At 58.5% G+C, this 17752-nt stretch overlaps 1 protein-coding gene across 1 annotated transcript in view; it reads right to left on the bottom strand.

The window, feature by feature from the left end:
• Positions 1–254: 254 nt before the first annotated feature.
• DHRS3 (dehydrogenase/reductase 3) overlaps positions 255–17752 on the bottom strand; it is a 41343-nt gene continuing 23845 nt past the window's right edge. The window contains exons 2-6 of the mRNA XM_036460887.2: positions 9239–9382; positions 8369–8488; positions 7848–8086; positions 3021–3146; positions 255–768 (exon numbers count right to left, since the gene is read on the bottom strand). Of these exons, the coding sequence (XP_036316780.1) occupies positions 684–768; positions 3021–3146; positions 7848–8086; positions 8369–8488; positions 9239–9382 (714 nt within the window). The 3' untranslated portion in view covers positions 255–683. The remainder of the gene's footprint in view (positions 769–3020; positions 3147–7847; positions 8087–8368; positions 8489–9238; positions 9383–17752) is intronic.

Consider the following 17752-nt stretch of genomic DNA (forward strand, 5'->3'; position numbering starts at 1 on the left):
GTGGGGGAGCAAAGTGCTCCCTAACCCCTGGCGTCGGGAGGGGCCTGGCAGAGTCACCCAGGACCCCCTCCGCCCAGCCCAGGCTCCAATTCCCTCCCGATCTCTGGCCTCTTCTCGCTCATTTCACTCCTGTCCGCTGGGGGGGACCCCACACAGACCAGCTCTCTCTCCAAGGACGGGGGGCTGTGGTTGGGGCTGGTCCCTTCCCCACTGCCACCGAGGACCAGGGCCAAGGATTTCAACCAAGCAACTCGCAAAAGCCATCTCTCTTTATTTTTCTTTCCTGCCGTCCACACCGGTTTGCAGAAGCTGAGGACGAGTGGGTTTTGGAGGGGGAGGAGGATCATCTGAGCACAGACCCTCCCAGAGATAAGTCTTTGCATCCTGCTGCGGCTGGTTAGTTCTGAGAAGCGACTTAACCATAAACTCTACAGAATCAGAAATGTACAAAAGTGCCACGGCGGCTGCTGGCTGGTGTCTCGCCTCCCCCTGGGGGCCAGAGCGATGCCCATCAGTCCTGTGCAAAGGTCCTGGGGCCGGCGGGGGGCACCGGGTTCTCCCCGGGGAGAGGACAGACCCGCCCGCCCCGCAGACGTGTGCCGAGGGGCGGGCGCGCGGGTGTGTGTCCGGGTGCCACGGCCCCAGAGGGCTCCGCGGCTGTTGAGCGTGTCTCCGTCCCGCCTCTATGTCCGCCCTTTGAAAGTGTTCATGCAGGTGTAGGTTCCTGAGAATCTGTGTATCTCCTCCAGCGCAGCCTGTGGGAGTATGCTGCGGGGAGCGAGGGGAGAGAAAACAGGATGGTCAGCGGGTGGGGGCCAGCAGCTGGGCCACGTGTGGCCACACAGGATGGCACAGTAGAAGGATGCCCCTACGCTCTCCCCACCCCCTCTCTCAAGCCCACAAGCCACTCCCCATGTGGATAAACCACGGCTTACAAAGCAAAGGGCGGGAAATAACCTTTCAAAGCCACATTCTTTGCATTTTAGGGCCCTTAGGTATCTCAGCAATCAAGTGACTCCAAATGCCACTTATCCTACAAATATTTACTAGGTGGGGCAAATATTTACTAGACTAGGGGTCCCCTCCTCCAGGGACACCCCCCACACGCACGCCCAGGCTCTCCCTGGGCTCCCATGGTGCACTGCGCCCCCACAAGCCCTGGTGTGGGGGAGGCAGTGCGACCCAGAGAGTTCACCTCTGCGTCTGGCCCCTAGCACAGACCCCGGCATGAGGGGGCCTCAGTCCATTGGTTGAATCAAATTGAAGGGCCCTCGCCCACTGTGGTGCAACATGGGAAAGGCCCCCTTCCAGCGGGAGCAATCTGGAAGGCTTCCTGGAGGTGGTGTCGATGGCGTGAAGCCTGTAGAGATTTCTCTTGGGGAAGGGGAAGACGTGGAGTTGTGCGGGGCATGGGGAGGAGGGGGAGGGTCTCTGCTTCCTGCGGGAGGGTAGCAGGGGGCAGAACAGAAAGTGTAGGCTGGGGCTTACTGTGAGAGCACTGAGGCGGTCTAGCCTTTTTCTAGAATGTCTGAGAGGCTGCTAACAAGCTCCTGAGGTGGAAGGAGGCGGCCAAGGAGCATCTCGGAGCAACAGGCAGCCCGGCCGTGGTATGGCCCCAATGCCCTCAGGCGCCCCCAGCCCCGACCTTGCTCCTGGCTCTGAAAGGGCTTTGAGTGTGAGGAGGAGGGGCTGATGGCAGCCCCCTGCGCTGTGAGGTCTCTGTGCCCGCAGTTGGAGCCGAGCCGTGGGGCACAGAGCCAGAGGGAGGCGAGGTGGTGTCCGATCCAGGGACCTGGGTGCCTCACTTCCCGTAAGAGCCTCTGGGCAGAGGGTGCAGCCAGCCAGGCTTGGGGGCTGGAGGTGGCGCAGGGCCCAGAGGAGCCAGGAGTCCGTTGCCATGAAACCTGCGTGGGTGGCACGGAATGGCCCCTGCAGGTTGGGGCTCCGTGGGAAGGGTTTGCTGCCCGAGGTCTGGAAGGTTCTGAGCATATCCTGGAGGCGGACCATCTCCTCCCATCAGCCCCCCTCCCAGGCGGTCTGCCCCGGGAAACCCACCTGACCAGCTCTGTGACACCTCTGTGGACCCTGCAGCACCCGAAGCTCCGCCTTCCCCATGAGACTAAACTTCCTGAAGGCTGCGCCCAACAAGGTTCTCAAAGTGTGGCCCAGGAACCCTTGGGGGTACCTGAGACCTCTCCGGTGGTCTGCGAGGGCAAGCTACTTTTATAACCAGGCTAAGGTGTTATCTGCCTTCTCACGCACCCCCTCACAACAGATTAAAATCAGAGGAGAGAGAAGAATCCGGTTGTCTTCAATTACGTTAGACAATAAAGAGCTTTGCAAGGAAGGAAAAGAATGCCATTCTCCTCACTACGTTCTTTTTTTCCTTCTTTTGAAAATGTATTTACTTTTCATAAGAAATCATTTGTGTTAACACAGAATTGAATGAATGAATATTGTGAATATTTACAGATTTATACACTTATTTGTAAAAATGTTTTCCCAGTTTTCGTTTCTAAGACAGTAAGCAGTAATAATACAGCTCACGTAAGCTGAAGCTCTTTGGGCGCCTCAATCACTTTTAAGGTGGTAGCCCTGGCTGGTCTGGCTCAGTGGGTAGAGCATCGGTCTACAGACCGAAAGGTCCCAGGTTGATTCCCGCCATGGGCACATGCCTGGGTTTCCGGCTCGGTCCAACAGGCAGGAGGCAGCCAATCATTAATTCCCTCTCATCGCTGATGTTTCTATCTTTCTCTTCCTCTCTGAAATCAATAAAAACATATTTAAAAAAAACACTTCTTAAGGTTGTAAAGGGGTCCTTCGACCAGCAAGTGTGAGAACCGTGGCCCCAAATTCAGGACAGGACATCCTTGGCACACAAGCCCTCACTGCTCGTCTCCACGCCCACAGCAGACATGACTAGTCGACCCCGTGTTACTTCTCCTGCCGGAGGCCTCTTCCCCACGGGGCCATGGGAGGTTGGCAGGAGCCTGGCCCCGTGCAGCTCCCCGGCTTCGTACCTTTTCAAGATGATGAGGGCGTGCATCGTCCACGGGAGCAGCAGGAGCGCCTGGTTGAGCTGCACGGCCTCCACCGTCCTCCGGGCCACCGTCTCCGGCTTCAGGGGCGGGAAGAGGTTGGGGAACCTGATTGCAGGGAGAGACACAGTGGGTTTGCCCAGGGAAGCGGGTGCTGCTGTGCACAGTGCCCGCGGCGGACAGGTCTGGGTCATCCCTTCGGCATCTCCTTGAGAAGAACGGCTGGGACCCTCTCAGCTAACAAGCTCCTGAGGTGGAAGGAGGCGGCCAAGGAGCATCTCGGAGCAACAGGCAGCCCGGCCGTGGTATGGCCCCAATGCCCTCAGGTGCCCCCAGCCCCGACCTTGCTCCTGGCTCTGAAAGGGCTTTGACTGTCTCAGAAGGTCCTGACTCCCTCCCTCTGCCCACTGAGTCTCCTTTTGAGAATCAAGGACTCGCAGCCCAGCCCCCAGGGCACCCCTGCGCCCTCTCCTGGGCTCCCCGTGTTCTCTAGAGCCCTGCTCACTCCCGCCCCCCCACCCGCCCCTCTGCTCCGGCTCCCGGCCAGTCTTTGGATCCTGACACCGAAGTTCTTTCCTGTCCCAGGGTCTTCACCAGCTGTCCCATCAGGGAGGCGTCTGGGCTGGTCCACTCGGAGTGGCCTCTGATCTCGGTCCCCACGCCTGCAGTGGCCTGGCTGCTGGCATGTTTCCTTATTAACGGCCTGTCTCCCCACCAGACTGTGCGCTCCCCGAGGGCAGAGGTCTGCTGGGTCTCACCCCCCGTTGTATCCCCCGTGCGCTGTGTCCGCACATAGCAGGTGCTCAGTAAACGCGTGCTGAGTGGTTGCATGGATAAGCGACTGGCTCCTCCCCAGAGGTGTCCCGCTGGCCCTGCCTGGAGACAGGGAGCCGGCGGAGAATGGCCTCTGCCGGCCTGCTGGGTCGCTCACACACGGACACACTGAAACCTTCACAGAGGGGCGAGCACACGACTGAATAAGCAAACATCGGGGCTTCTCATGCCCAGGCACAGGCTTCCGGCCTGATGACGCCCCCGAGTGCCAGGCGGGAATCACTCCCCCCAATTCACAGAGAGGGAAACTGAGGCTCTGGGGAGTGGGTGGGGGGTGAGGCCCCGCCCCCGCCCTCACTCCCTGCCCGGAGGCACAGCGCCCATGCCTCGGGCTCTGACCTCAATCCCACAAAGGGCTGGGGAGTTGCTCTGGCACCAGGAGGATTAAGGCGGATGAGTCACCTGGGTCTGATGTCACCCTGAGCCAAGGGCGACTCCTGGGCCCCCCACGCCACTGGCTGGCCTCTGAGAGCCCAGGGATCTCACCTCCCCACCTCCCTCCCTGCTGCCCTGGGCTTCCTCAGTGTCCCACTAAGATCCCACACGCTGCCATCGGCAACACCAGCCTCCAGGGGCCTGCAGGGGTGATGGCGTGGAGGCAGCTCGCTGGTGGTGGAGCCCCACAGACAGTCGGGCTTTCCGTTCCCACCTGAGCCAGTCCTGCTCCCGGTGAGGAAGGCAGAGAGGGGAGAGACTCGGCCCCGTGGTCCAGGGAGGGGGCCCTCCCAGGCAAGGCCCCTGCAGGCAGACCAGAGGGACCCTCAGTTCACCTCTGTGGGAGGAACCGGCTCCCCTCTCCCCGTGGGGGTGGGAGGGGTATAGAGAACCAGCAGGGCTTTCCACGCTCACAGAGGCAGCACCCACTCTGCAAAAAGCTTGCTCAGCCGATTTCTATCTGTGTGGCCTTGGGCAGAGTGAGCTTGCTTCTCTGAGCCTCAGTTCTCTCGTCTGTGAAATGGGGAGAGAGCTGGCTGGTGGGGGGCAGGGGGATGAGGGCTAACTGGGGGCAGTGTTTCTAAAGCGTCTGCTGTGGCTGGAACACAGAAGGTCAATCAATGGCAATTAACAAATAGCAAGCGCCCTGGCTGGTTTGGCTCAGTGGATAGAGTGTCGGCTTGCGGACTGAAGGGTCCCAGGTTCGATTCCGGTCAAGGGCATGTACATTGGTTGCAGGCACATCCCCAGTGGGGCGTGTGCAGGAGGTAGCTGATCCATGTTTCTCTCTCATCGATGTTTCTAACACTCTAGCTCTCTCCCTTCCTCTCTGTAAAAAAAAAAAAAAAAAAATCAATGAAATTATAAAAAAAAAAAAAATAGCAAGCATCTCCCTCCAATCCCCCCTCCCCGGCCCCCATAGGGCACTGCTGCTGGGAAACCCATTGATTGTGTCCTAACACCCGCCTCCCACCCTCCAGCATGGGGGGCTGCTAGGCCTGGCTGGGGAGGACGCCAAAGCTCTCCTCCGTTTTTCTTTCTTCAGGAAATGGGAGCTTGGTGCTGACCAGTCCCCCTTTCCTGCTCTTCTCCCAGGCCTCGGGCCTTCCCTGCCTGCCAGGGAGCTGGCCTGCAGCCAGCGCTCACCCCTGCCAGGCAGGCGGGCAGGCAGGCTGGTGTCCACACCCAGGAGCCTGGGACCCAGGAAGCGGGCCCACTCATCCACCCCTGCCTGTAGACAGGAGACCAGGCACAGACGGCGAGGGGCTCGCCCAAGGCAGCGCGGAGCTGGGGTCTGGTCCCAGGCAGTGGGAACCCACACTTAGCGCCGCTGTGGGAAAAAGACTTGGGAAAACCTTGAGTTTCCTTCTCATGGTGGCGGAGAGGAAGCTGCGGGAGGGTGAGCTAGACGGAGGGCAGAGGGCGAGGTCCACCCAGTGTGCACATCCGGAGCACTTCCTGTATGTATGCCCAGGTAAAAGGAACCAAACCAAGACCTCATGGCGGGGGCGGGAGGGGGGGGCCCGGAGCCAACACAGAGCAGAAACAGGCATGGATCCAGCCTCCTCCACATTCAGAGTCTATGATCATTTGCGTGCAAGTCAGGTGGCTATGCACACTCCTGTGACACCGGAGATAGGACCTGCCAGGATGATCTGTAGCAGATGCTTAGGAAGATGGTCATTGTTAGTGGTGCGCGGGCAGGTGGGCTCAGTGGTTAGAGCACCACCTCAGGCACTGAAGGGTCCTGAGTTCCATTCCCGGTCAAGGGAATGCACCTCAGTTACAGATTTTTTAAAAAATATATATATATTTTTTTTATTGACTTTATTGACTTTATTGAAAAATATATGTATTTTTTATTGACTTTTATTGATTTTTTATTGACTGCCCTGGGCTTCCTCAGTGTCCCACTAAGATCCCACACGCTGCCATCAGCAACACCAGCCTCCAGGGGCCTGCAGGGGTGATGGCGTGGAGGCAGCTCGCTGGTGGTGGAGCCCCACAGACAGTCGGGCTTTCCGTTCCCACCTGGGCCAGTCCTGCTCCCGGTGAGGAGGGCAGAGAGGGGAGAGACTCAGCCCCGTGGTCCAGGGAGGGGGGCCCTCCCAGGCAAGGCCCCTGCAGGCAGACCAAAGGGCCCCTCAGTTCACCTCTGTGGGAGGAACCGAGAGGAGGGGAGAGGGATAGAGAGCTAGAAACATCGATGAGGGAGAAACATCAACCAGCTGCCTCCTGCACACCCCCTCCTGGGGATGTGCCCGCAACCCAGGTACATGCCCTTGACCGGAATCCAACCTGGGACCTTTCAGTCCGCAGGCCGACGCTCTATCCACTGAGCCACACCGGTTTCGGCTCAGTTGCAGATTTGATCCCCAGCCCCACCATGGGGCACCTGAGGGCGGCAACCAATCGATGACTCCCTCTCACATTGAAGTTCCTCTCCTCCCCCAATCTCTCCCTTCTACTGCCTCTCTATAAAGCAAAGGGGAAAATACCCCCGGGTGAGGATTAAAAACAAGAAAGAGCTGTGGTTCGTCCCTGAGCCCAGAGCGTGTTTTAATTCTCCTAATAATCCCTCGGAGGACATACGTTCCCACGGTTTTACAGACGAAGCAGAGTGAAGCAGAGGCTCAGAGAGGTGACAGACCTGGCTCAGGATGTCTCAGCCGCCCAGCCACCGAGGCGTGATTCAGAACCCAGCGCTTTGATTCCTGATCCCCAAAACCAAGCTCAGTTACCATCGCAAAGCGGGGGCGAGCGACTCCCCCGGGGCACCCACGCCAGCGGACGCCTCTGATGGGCATGGAGGAGAGGCACCCAACCTAAGGGTTACCGTTTACCTCTGCCACCGCCGCCCAGATCGAGAAGAAAGAGCGTTCCTGAACGTCTAGACCAGTGGTCGGCAAACTCATCAGTCCGCAGAGCCAAACAGCAACAGGACAACGATTGACATTCCTTTGGAGAGCCCAGATTTTTAAACTTAAACTTCTTCTAACACCACTTCTTCAACATAGACTCGCCCAGGCCGTGGTGTTTTGTGGAAGAGCCACACTCAAGGGGCCAAAGAGCCGCATGTGGCTCTCGAGAGCCGCGGTTTGCCAACCACGGGGCTAGAAGGTGGTTGCTCCCCGGCAGGCTCTCCCCACTTCAGGGGCGCCCCAGTTCTGACTTCCATCACTAACGGCCCAGTTCTGCCTGCTCCGGAACGCCATGCGGACGGAACCGCACGAGCGCGCTCTTTGCCTCTGACTTCTTTTGCTCAACGTGATGCTTCTCCCTTCCCCCCCGGGGGCCTCCGTGTCCGCGCTGCCCTCTCACGGTGGGGGATACTCCACTGCACGCAGCGGGACTTGAAAGGGCTCCCAGCCTGAAAAGCAGGACCCTGCACCCCCACAGGGCCCCCCGTCTCACAGAGTGGGATGCCAGAGCTCCAAGCCAAAGGGAACAGGCTCTGGTGCTTTTTAGATTTGTGCTCTCTCTGTGCATAAGCCTCCTGCCGGGTCCAACCTGCAGTGGGAGAGCCCTCTACTCACTGACCTGACCCTCATGCCCTGGAACATCTCGGTGCTGGTGTGGAAGGGCAGCACGGTGGTGGCGCTGACGCCCGGGCAGTCCAGCAGCCCCAGCGTCAGACTCTCCATGAAGGCGAAGGCCGAGGCCTTGGACGTGCAGTAGTCGATGGCGCCGGGGATGGCGGACAGCGCCAGCACCGAGTTGAGGCACACGATGTGGCCGTTCTGCAGCTCCAGCATGCGTGGCAGGAAGGCCTTGGTGGTCTGAGGAGGGGCAGGGGGGTCAGTGTGGAGCAGATGTGCCTCCCAAAGCCCCTCCCCCCTCTCTCAGGGGGAACAGACCACCCTGCCCTGCAGCCACAGAGCCGGGAGCTGCCTCCCGGGCCCTCGTTCCTCCTGTCCAGCGCCTTGTTCTTGGGTATCCATCCCCCTGGGCCTGAGCCCAAGCCCTGGTGAGTCTCCCCTCCTGCCCTATGGCCGCCAGGCCCCTGGAGGGAAGGCCCTGGTCCCTGCCTCGCCCGGGCCGGGTCTGCACGGGAGCCTCACCCAGAACTGGCCCAGTGTGTTGATGTGCTGCGACTTGAGGAGGGCGTCATCGTCGCTGTCCATCAGGCTCTTCCCGTGGACCACGGCCGCGTTGTTCACCAGGATGGTGATGTCACCCACCTGCAGGCGGGAGGGGCCGCAGCTCTGTCAGGGCAGCCCCGGCGCCCGGCCCCCTCCCCCCAGCCCTGGGACCTGGGCAGCCACGTCGCCATGCTGAGCACCGGCCTTGATGTGTCAGATGCAGCTTATGGCCATACCAGAGATGTTCTGAGGGTTAGAAATAATTTATGGCGCATCCTATACCTGGCACAGAGCGCATTCACCACAAATGAGGTTATCTATAATAGTAAAAGGGTGATATGCTAATTAGACCGGACATCATTCCGGATGTCCTTCCGGACAATGCCAGGGCCGGAGGGAAGCCAGCTGGGTCCCAGGTGCCTACTGGCGGCTGGAGGATGGAAACCCGGGTCCCGGGCGCCAGAGGGAAGCCGGTGTCAGCAACTCCTGCACGAATTTTCATGCATCGGGCCTCTGGTTGTTACATAAATATGAGCATTCACCGTGTGCCAGATGCTTACCAGGTGGTCTCTGCTCTCTGGGAGCTCCCTGACTCACTCACAACCGCCGAAATAGACGGCCGGAGTCAGGAGAAGCCTTTTCCCAGAGGGCAACGAGGCATTTGGTCTAAATTCCAAAGGGGACAAGAGATGATTACTCCTGTCATTCATCAACCCATACCCCTCCCTCGTCCCTGCCCTTGCAGCACACACATGCACACATACATGCACGCACACACATGTGCATGCACCCTCGGGCCAGCTTCACAGAGAGTCGTCCCCCCCCAACTCACCCCCGCAGGCTGCTCACCTTCTCCCGCACGGCCTTGGCCGTCTGGTACACCTCCTCCCGGTTGCCCACGTCACAGATGAAGTAGTGGCACTCGGTGCCCATCTGCCGGATCTCCTCCGTGGTCTCCTTCAGGCACTTCTCGGTGCGGCCCCAGAGGACGATCTGGAGGGAGAAGATAAGGTGCTGAGCTGGGGGTCGCTGAGCAAGCCGCTGCGGTGCAAGGCCTGCCCCCAGACCTTCAGTATTCACAGAGTCTGCCCAGAGACTGGCCTTCCCGGCTCCATCCAAAGGGAGCATGCAAAGCAAATTAGCAAGATGACTTTTTAAAAAGGGATGCAGCCCAGCCAGTGTGGCTCAGTGGTAAGCACCAACCTACGAACCAGGAGGTCACGGCTCGATTCCCGGTCAGGGCACCTGCCCAGGCTGCGGGCTCCATCTCCAGTGCGGAGCCTGCAGGAGGCAGCCGATCCATGATCCTCTCATTATTGATGTTTCTCTCTCTCTCCCCCTCTCCCTTCCTTTCTGAAATAATTTTTTTTTTTTTTTAAACAACCACCTTCTGCTGAAACTGGTTTGGCTCAGAGGATAGCATCGGCCTGTGGACTGAAAGGTCCCGGGTTCGATTCCGGTCAAGGGCATGTACCTTGCTTGCGGGCACATACCCAGGAGGGGGTGAGCAAGAGGCGGCTGATCGATGATTCTCTCTCATCGATGTTTCTAGCTCTCTATCCCTCTCTCTTCCTCTCTGTAAAAAAATCAGTAAAATATATTTAAAAAGAAAAAGAAAAAAGAAAATAAAAATAAAAAACCACCACATTCTGAAAAGAAAAAAAGAGAAAAAAAACACACATAAAAATAAAGGCCTCAGCCTAAGCCGCAGCGAGCCAGGAGGTTCTGAGCCCATGTCTGACCTCAGTCCTTGACGTGACATTTACAAGACTGAGCCATTCCTTCCAGCGGCCCCCTCCTGCCTGCCCCGTCCCAGGCATCCCACACAGCGACGGCGGAGCAATCACTGAGCTCTTTCTGCAGAACGTTCCAGAATGTTCTCAGCGGGGAACAAGCTGGCCTTTTCAGCAGCGCGGGCTGGAGCCAGGTTTATGGACACGGCGGTTAGATCGCGCCGGGAGGTTCCGGCCGGGCCGCCAGGCGCCTGTGCTGAGCGGCCTCCACCTGGTGTGGTCACACTTGGTCACACTCGGAAGGAGGGCCAGGCGCAGAGGCAGCCAGGCTCCCGCTGAGAAGGAAACGCGCCCCCCCCCCCCCCCCCCCCCGCCCCAGTTCATAAACTCGGAGCTCATCAGGCTGGGAGGGGACCCTGGCAGGACCAAAGGATGAATTCTTTTTTTTTTTTTTTTTTAATATATTTTATTGATTTTTTACAGAGAGGAGGAGAGAGGGATAGAGAGTTAGAAACATCGATGAGAGAGAATCATTGACCAGCTGCCTCCTGCACACCCCCTACTGAAGATGTGCCCGCAACCACGGTACATGCCCTTGACCAGAATCGAATCTGGGACCTTTCAGTCTGCAGGCCAATGCTCTCCACATGTGTCAAACACAAGGCCCGCGGGCCAAATCCGTCCCGCCAGGCCTTGCAATGTGGCCCGCACCGCGCTGTCATCACTGCACTCCGCTGCGTTTCCATCACAATGACAGTTTATGACTGTTCAGTAAACCATTCGGCCCGCGATTTAGGCTGGATTTTAGATTTTGGCCCCTTCTCTGATTGAGTTCGACACCTATCCACTGAGCCAAACCGGTTTCGGCCAGAAGATGGATTCTTAAAGGGGTTGGACAAACCAAGGAACAGCAGCCATAAAGGCTCAGCAGAGATGCCTGGCTGTCTCTCAACCTTGACCTAAGTGAGAAGGACACACCTCACGGCCTGCCCTTGGGCCCAGAGGGGCAGGTCCCTGTTGGCAAAAGGGTCAAGGGCGGGGGGGGGGGGGAACGGGGGACGGACTGTACCCCAAGGAAGACTCAGCTCAGCGCAGAGGGAGGGAGGGAAGGCAGGGGCTGGAGACCATCGGAGAGAGGAAGAGGTGAATGCTCCTGGGGATTCATCTGATGGTTTCTATGTGTGTTTCTTCTCTTGCTTCTTAAAATTATCGATGAAATGCCCCCTTCAGAATAAACCCCAACATGTGAAACCAGCACAAAGAACACATTCCATGTCCAAATCCACATTGTCTCTCTCCACCAGCAACGGAAGGACGGGGACAGACGGGCTGTGTGGGAGGCACACATTGTCGAGGGGGACACAGACGGAGCGCCGACAGGTCGGACCGAGGCCCCAGGATTCTGCTCTTTGAAACACAGGACAGCGAAGTCCCACCGACCATCAGCCGTCGGGAGTTACACTTCATGCACGGTTCACCTTGAAATCTCAGAACTTGCCCTTCAGGGGGAAGGGGCACAAATAAGTGTAGATTTTATAGAATGGATTTTACTTATTTTTTATTGAGTTTTTAAAACATCTGAACTAGTTTTAGAAATAAAATTAAATAAAAAAGTGGGTTCTCAACCGCTTACACACCTCTGGGAAAGCCCTGCTCCAAAGCCCCCGGTGTCCGGCCACTTTATTTGTTTTAAAGAAATACATTTTTCCTGACACCAGGAAGGGCTGGGCGGGGGCTCCATCGGTGGCTCGGTGGCCCAGAGGTGCATCAGAGCGAACGGACTGCACGGAGGCAGCAGGGGACACTCCTTGTCTGCTGACCTAAGAACAGAACGAGCCTGTGCTCCCAGGACAACTGGGGAGTCACTGCATGGAGCAGCTTAGACCACACAACTCTTCCGGAAGGCAATTCGGGGTACGCATGCTCCACTCCCCAAGCCACCTGGCCTGTAGCCACTGTCACCCAAGCTTCCTTCCATCCTTCTTGTCACTCCAGCTGTCCACCATCATCCATCCCCTCACTCCGTCCTTCTACCTACCCCAACCTCCATCCACCCATCCATCCACCTATCCATCTACCCATCCATCCATCCATCCCTCACTCCTTCCTTCTACCCACCCCAACCTCCATCCTCCCATCCACTCATCCATCCATCCATCCATCCATCCATCCCTCATTCCTTCCTTCTACCGACCCCCTCCAACCATCAATTCATATCCACCCATCCATCCATCTACCCACCCACTCATCCATATCTATCCATCTTCTGAGTATGTCCGAGTGAGCTTTAGGTAACCCTCGGCCCCCTTTCTCCCGCTCTGGTCCCCGCCTAACCCCATCCCACCTCCAGCTCCTAAGAGAAATAGGACCCTGGGGCTTGCGTGGTTCCCTAGGGTCTGGTGAGGCCGCGAGAGGCGCCTCAGAGATTTCTGGGGACAGAGAGAGGAAGCTTAAAGTTGGGGGGAGGGGGGAAGAGGGGACTTGTTGGGAGGTGCAGGGGGTCCAGATGCCTGGGAGCACAGTGGTCACCTTCGAGGGTCCAGATGGGTGCCATTCATCCTGGAACCCTGGTCTTCTCAGCACAAACATGGCATTCCTGCAAAAGGGGAGCCGAGGGCCTGGAGCTGCTGGGCCCCACGTTCTCAGGCACGGCAAGGAGGGCAGAGGTCTAACGCCCCAGGTGTCTGTCTGCCCAAGAAGCTGGCAGCCAGGGCCCTGGGAGCCAGCCCTGTGTACGTGGCTGGAAGGACCAGCTGGAGACGCAACCGGGAAGGGAAGGGAAGGCTGTGCCGCGCTCCCATGGGTGGGGGATGTGGCCCGCTGGGCCCCGAGGTGTGGCCATTCCCTCTGAGGCTCCAGTGAGGAGGCCGTGGTGGCGGGGCCTGGCCTCCTCAGGTCTGAGCTCGGTGGCCCAGGGCCCCGGGGCTTTGTGACAACCCTGCCTTCTGCCCTCCCACCCAACCCCGCAGGGCGGGAGCCCGGGTTCTGGCCTGGCCGCTGTCACAGCCCAGCGCCCAGCACAGCCCGTGCTGCTGGCTGAACGGATGAGTGGAAGTTCAGGGTCACAGGTGGGATGGGGTGGGAGGTGGTCAAACAGCAGCCTCCAGCCTTTCGGACTGCACAGACCACCAGTTGGCGACGGCTGGTTAAAAAGCCTCCCTAAGCCTGAGACCACCCGATGTTCCCTGGCAAACACCGTCAGGGACACTGCACTCTCCGCCCGGAGACAGGACCGGCTGGGCGCTTAGCGTGCTAGACACCGTTTAGGGCACATGTGTCAAACACAAGGCCCGCGGGCCAAATCCGTCCCGCCAGGCCTTGCAATGTGGCCCGCACCACACTGTCATCACTGCACTCCGCTGCGTTTCCATCACAATGACAATTTATGACTGTTCAGTAAACCATTCGGCCCGCGATTTAGGCTGGATTTTAGATTTTGGCCCCTTCTCTGATTGAGTTCGACACCCCTAGTTTAGGGGCTCAGAACCCCCAACACAGAGTTAGACCAGCGGTTCTCCACCTTCCTCATGCCGCGGCCCTTTAACACAGCTAGCTCCCCATGTTGTGGTGACCTCCAACCATACAATTATTTTTGTTGCTACTTCATAACTGTATTGTTATGAATCGTAACGCAAACATCTGTGATTTCTGATGGTCTTAGGCTCTACAGCAGCGGTTCTCAGCCTGGGGGTCATGACACGTTGAGAACCGCTAGCAGGGTCGCCTAAGACCATCGGAAAACACAGACATTTACCTTACAGTTACGAGGTAGCAACGAATATAATTGTATGGTTGGGGGTCACCACAACACAGGGAGCTGTACTAAAGGGTCATGGTATTAGGAAGGCTAAGAACAAAGAGCAGGCAAGCCCTGGGGTTTCCCTTCCCCAGTCCGCGGCCCAGGCCCCCGTGGGGACCAGAGTCATGGACCGGGAAGCTGGCTGGTGCAGCTCAGCTGGCCCACCCGGTGGCCCCTGCCCAGACCACCTGTTGCCCGCCCTGGACAGCTGGCAGAGGAGGCCCACCCAGCGCCACACGCGAGCGAGGACTAGGCGGGCAGGAGGCGGGTCTGAGAGGAGGTGGGGCAGGCAGGCTGGGAGGGGACAGATCTATGAGCCCGTGGAACCCCCTGCGGCCTCCTCCTAAGTGACTCCCATGAAGGGGAGCAGCTGGGGAGGGTCGGCGCCCAGGATTGACGCCTGAGCTGGGCTTACCCATACGGGCTCGGGGCAGCTCCGCACCTCCCGCCTCCTCCCTCTGGACAGACGTTAGTTTCCGTCCTCCTGCGCCTGTGACTGGCGAGGGCGTAAGAGGACAAAGACCCGTGGCCTCCTGGGGCGGGGGGCCCACACTGGCCACAGCCGCCCGCCTGGCCAGGACCTCTGGCCCCTTCATGGCTCCCCCAACTTCCCACCGTGGCCAGAGCTGCCCTGACCTAAGCCAGTCCAAAGTAATTGTCCACTTTTTATAGGAAATAAAGGCCCAAAGTCACACTCAGTGGGTAGTGGAGGCAGGACTCAAACCCAGAGGCACCCCCGAACCCCGAGACACCGAGGGATATTGTGAGCTTTGAGAGTTCTGCTCCCAAGTGTCCGGTGTCCTCACATCAGTGCTCCTGGGCTCTGCTCACCCCACGTCCACAGCCATATGTCCATCTGTGCACCAGGACCGTGCCAAGGGCCAGCCGTGGGCGGGAGGGCCAGCCATGGGCGGGAGGGCCAGCCGTAGGCGGGAGGGCTAGCCGGGGGCCGGGCGCAGTGCCCCGGGCCCAGCAGCCAGCAGAGAACAACAGACGCAGTCCCTGTCCCCGGAGCCCATGCTCCGGCGGAGGAAGACCCGGAGGAAGGAGAGAACCATCGCACACACATGATCGTGAGCGGGATAAAGAATAAACGGGGAACTCGTATTAAATGGGGGGGCAGCTGGGGAGGACTATGAGGCTGCCATCTTACATCCTTGTATAATGAGGAAACGGCAGCTCAGAGAGGCTGAGCAACTTGTCTGAAGTCACACAGCAGCTGAGTGGCAGAGCTGGGCTGGGAACGGAGCTTTTTCACCATCCTTCCCTCCCGGACTCCCCCGGTGGGAGAAGAGCCATTTCCTGTTTTCAGGCGGTCTCGTGGGGGTTAGAGCGCAGAAGCTAAGAGTTCAGTGAGCGCTCTCACTATTGTTTCTGGGGGCTGGGGGGGGAGAGCTGAGAAAATCACAGCACACACACACACACACACCAGTGCACACACACAGCCTCTCACTGGGCACGGGGAAATGCTCAGAGGTCTCAGGTTCAGGGAGAAGGCGTGCCGTTACCCATGAGGGTCCCCTCAGTCCCAGCAGCTCAGCAGGTCAATGGAGGTCACCAGCCGTGTAGGCTCAGGGCTGTCTCGGGTGGGATGGTGGTACCCCATTGGCTTCCTTCTGCTTGTCTGCACCAGAAGTGTCTCAAGGGCAAGTGCCTTTATTTATGGTCTTAGGAACAAAAGGCAGGACTAAAATTCCCCTGCAAATCAGACCCCAACTAGGTGTTTGCACACGGGGAACTCAGAAGCGCAGGCCCCACCCCTGCTGCTCCCGCCCCAGCTCCCGCCCCCAGCGGTGCCTGTCCCGGGCTCCCATGCGTTGCCCGCCTCTCTCTCCCCATGCTGGGTGCACGGGTGAGGCAATGCTGAGCTCCAGAGTTCCGGCTGGCCCCCGCCCCTTACACAGTGTGCTTGGCCCCGTGTGCTAACATCGCCCTTTTGAGTCTACATCGTGGCTCCTGGAAGGCAGGGACTGAATCTCACCCACTGTGGGTTCCCTGTGGCTCTGCCTCGTGTCCAGCATGGGCTGAGTGCCTTTGTTTTACATGCCAAGTATACTTGCGGACTCCTATTCATCCTGCAGAACCCTGCTAGAATACCCTGCAGTTCTGAAGCCTCTCTGGCTGCTCCTTCCATCCTCCCTACAACACTGCACCAAGGTTAACCTCTAGAGCACATGTGTCAAACACAAGGCCCGCGGGCCAAATCTGTCCCGCCAGGCCTTGCAATGTGGCCCGCACCGCGCTGTCATCACTGCACTCCGCTGCGTTTCCATCACAATGACAGTTTATGACTGTTCAGTAAACCATTCGGCCCGCGATTTAGGCTGGATTTTAGATTTTGGCCCCTTCTCTGATTGAGTTCGACACCCCTACATAGGGAGTACTCGCCGTGGGTCAGGTGCTGTGCTAAGTACATCCAAGTGCTGTGCTGAGTACAACCACGTGGGGATGGTCACCCTCTCCGTTTCATGGGCGAGGCTCAGACAGATAGAATGACTCGCCCAAGTTCACGCCGCTCAGAATGAGCAGAGCATGTGACTCAGAATTCACGTTCCCTACCGTCCGCCCTGACCCTGGTTCAGGCCTCCTCTGGGCACGGCTGCCAGGGGGCTGGGCCTGTTTGTGAGCATCCCTGCCCCCCGAGGTCACGAGTGGTCCTACTCGGCTGGGAACCTCAGCACCCCGCACGGGCCAGGCACAGCTACCACTGCCATCTGGCCCAGGCCAGGAGGACTCCAGAAAGTTCTGCTGGCCAGAGAGCAGGCCCTTCCCACCCAGCCTCGCCTTCCTTGCCCAGAGAGGCTCCCAAGAGGGCCTGGCCTTGACAGTCACGGCTAGCGCTCAGCTGCAGAACATGCTCCGCCAGGGGCGTGAGCCGGGTGGTCTCAGATGGTCCCAGGAGGAGCATCTTTATAATCGGCAGCTCGGGGAAGACCAGGTCCCTGGGCAGGCCCGCTCGTGTCCCATAGGCACTGTGTTTTGGACTGGAGCGCCGCTGAGTTGGCTTCTCAGAAGCAAAGAAAACACCCACCAGAGTCCCCGAACCAGGCGGCGGGGGGGAGGAGGGGGTGGAAGGTCAGTGTGGAGGGTGCACAGCTTCGTCCACCCAGCACCTCCAGCAGGAGGATGCTTCTAAAATCTATCTCGTGGCCAGCTGAGAACAAGCAACAGAGTGAGTGCAGACATGGAGGGCCAGACCAGGGTGCCGGCGGGAAGTGCACGGTGGGTGCCATGTGTGGGCGGGGGGCATTGGAGACGTGGACACGCACACTCTTAGAGGTGCCGCGAGTGTGAGTTAAGCATGGAGCTTCCCCTCGTCCTCGTCCTCGTCCCCGTCCCCGTCCCCATCCCCGTCCATTTCTGAAAGGGGATCCCAGTGTGAGGAGCGTGGCCCAGACCTCCGGAGCCGCAGCCTGGGCTCGGCTCTCTGATCTGCCTGCCACTTGGGACTCACAGGAGCGTGGAAACCCACTTAGCCGCGCTGTGAATTATGGTTGTCAGTCAGAGCACCCGTTCTGAAGGGTGGCTGGCTGGGTGACAAAAGGGCAGGGTAAATGTTAGATACTATTATTATTTTTATTATATATTTTATTGATTTTTTTTTAGAGAGAGGAAGAGAGAGGGAGACTTAGAAACATCGATGAGAGAGAATCATCCATCAGCTGCCTCCTGCACACCTCCTACTTGGGATGTGCCCGCAACCAAGGTACATGCCCTTGACTGGAATTGAACCTGGGACCCTTCAGTCTATCCACTGAGCCAAACCAGTTAGGGCTTATTATTGTTGTTATTAACTCAGGAGCAGAGATAGACAACCCCCTGCCCCCCCCT

The sequence above is a fragment of the Pipistrellus kuhlii genome, unplaced genomic scaffold (assembly GCF_014108245.1).
Source record: "Pipistrellus kuhlii isolate mPipKuh1 unplaced genomic scaffold, mPipKuh1.p scaffold_m20_p_34, whole genome shotgun sequence".
Taxonomy (NCBI): Eukaryota; Metazoa; Chordata; class Mammalia; order Chiroptera; family Vespertilionidae; genus Pipistrellus; species Pipistrellus kuhlii.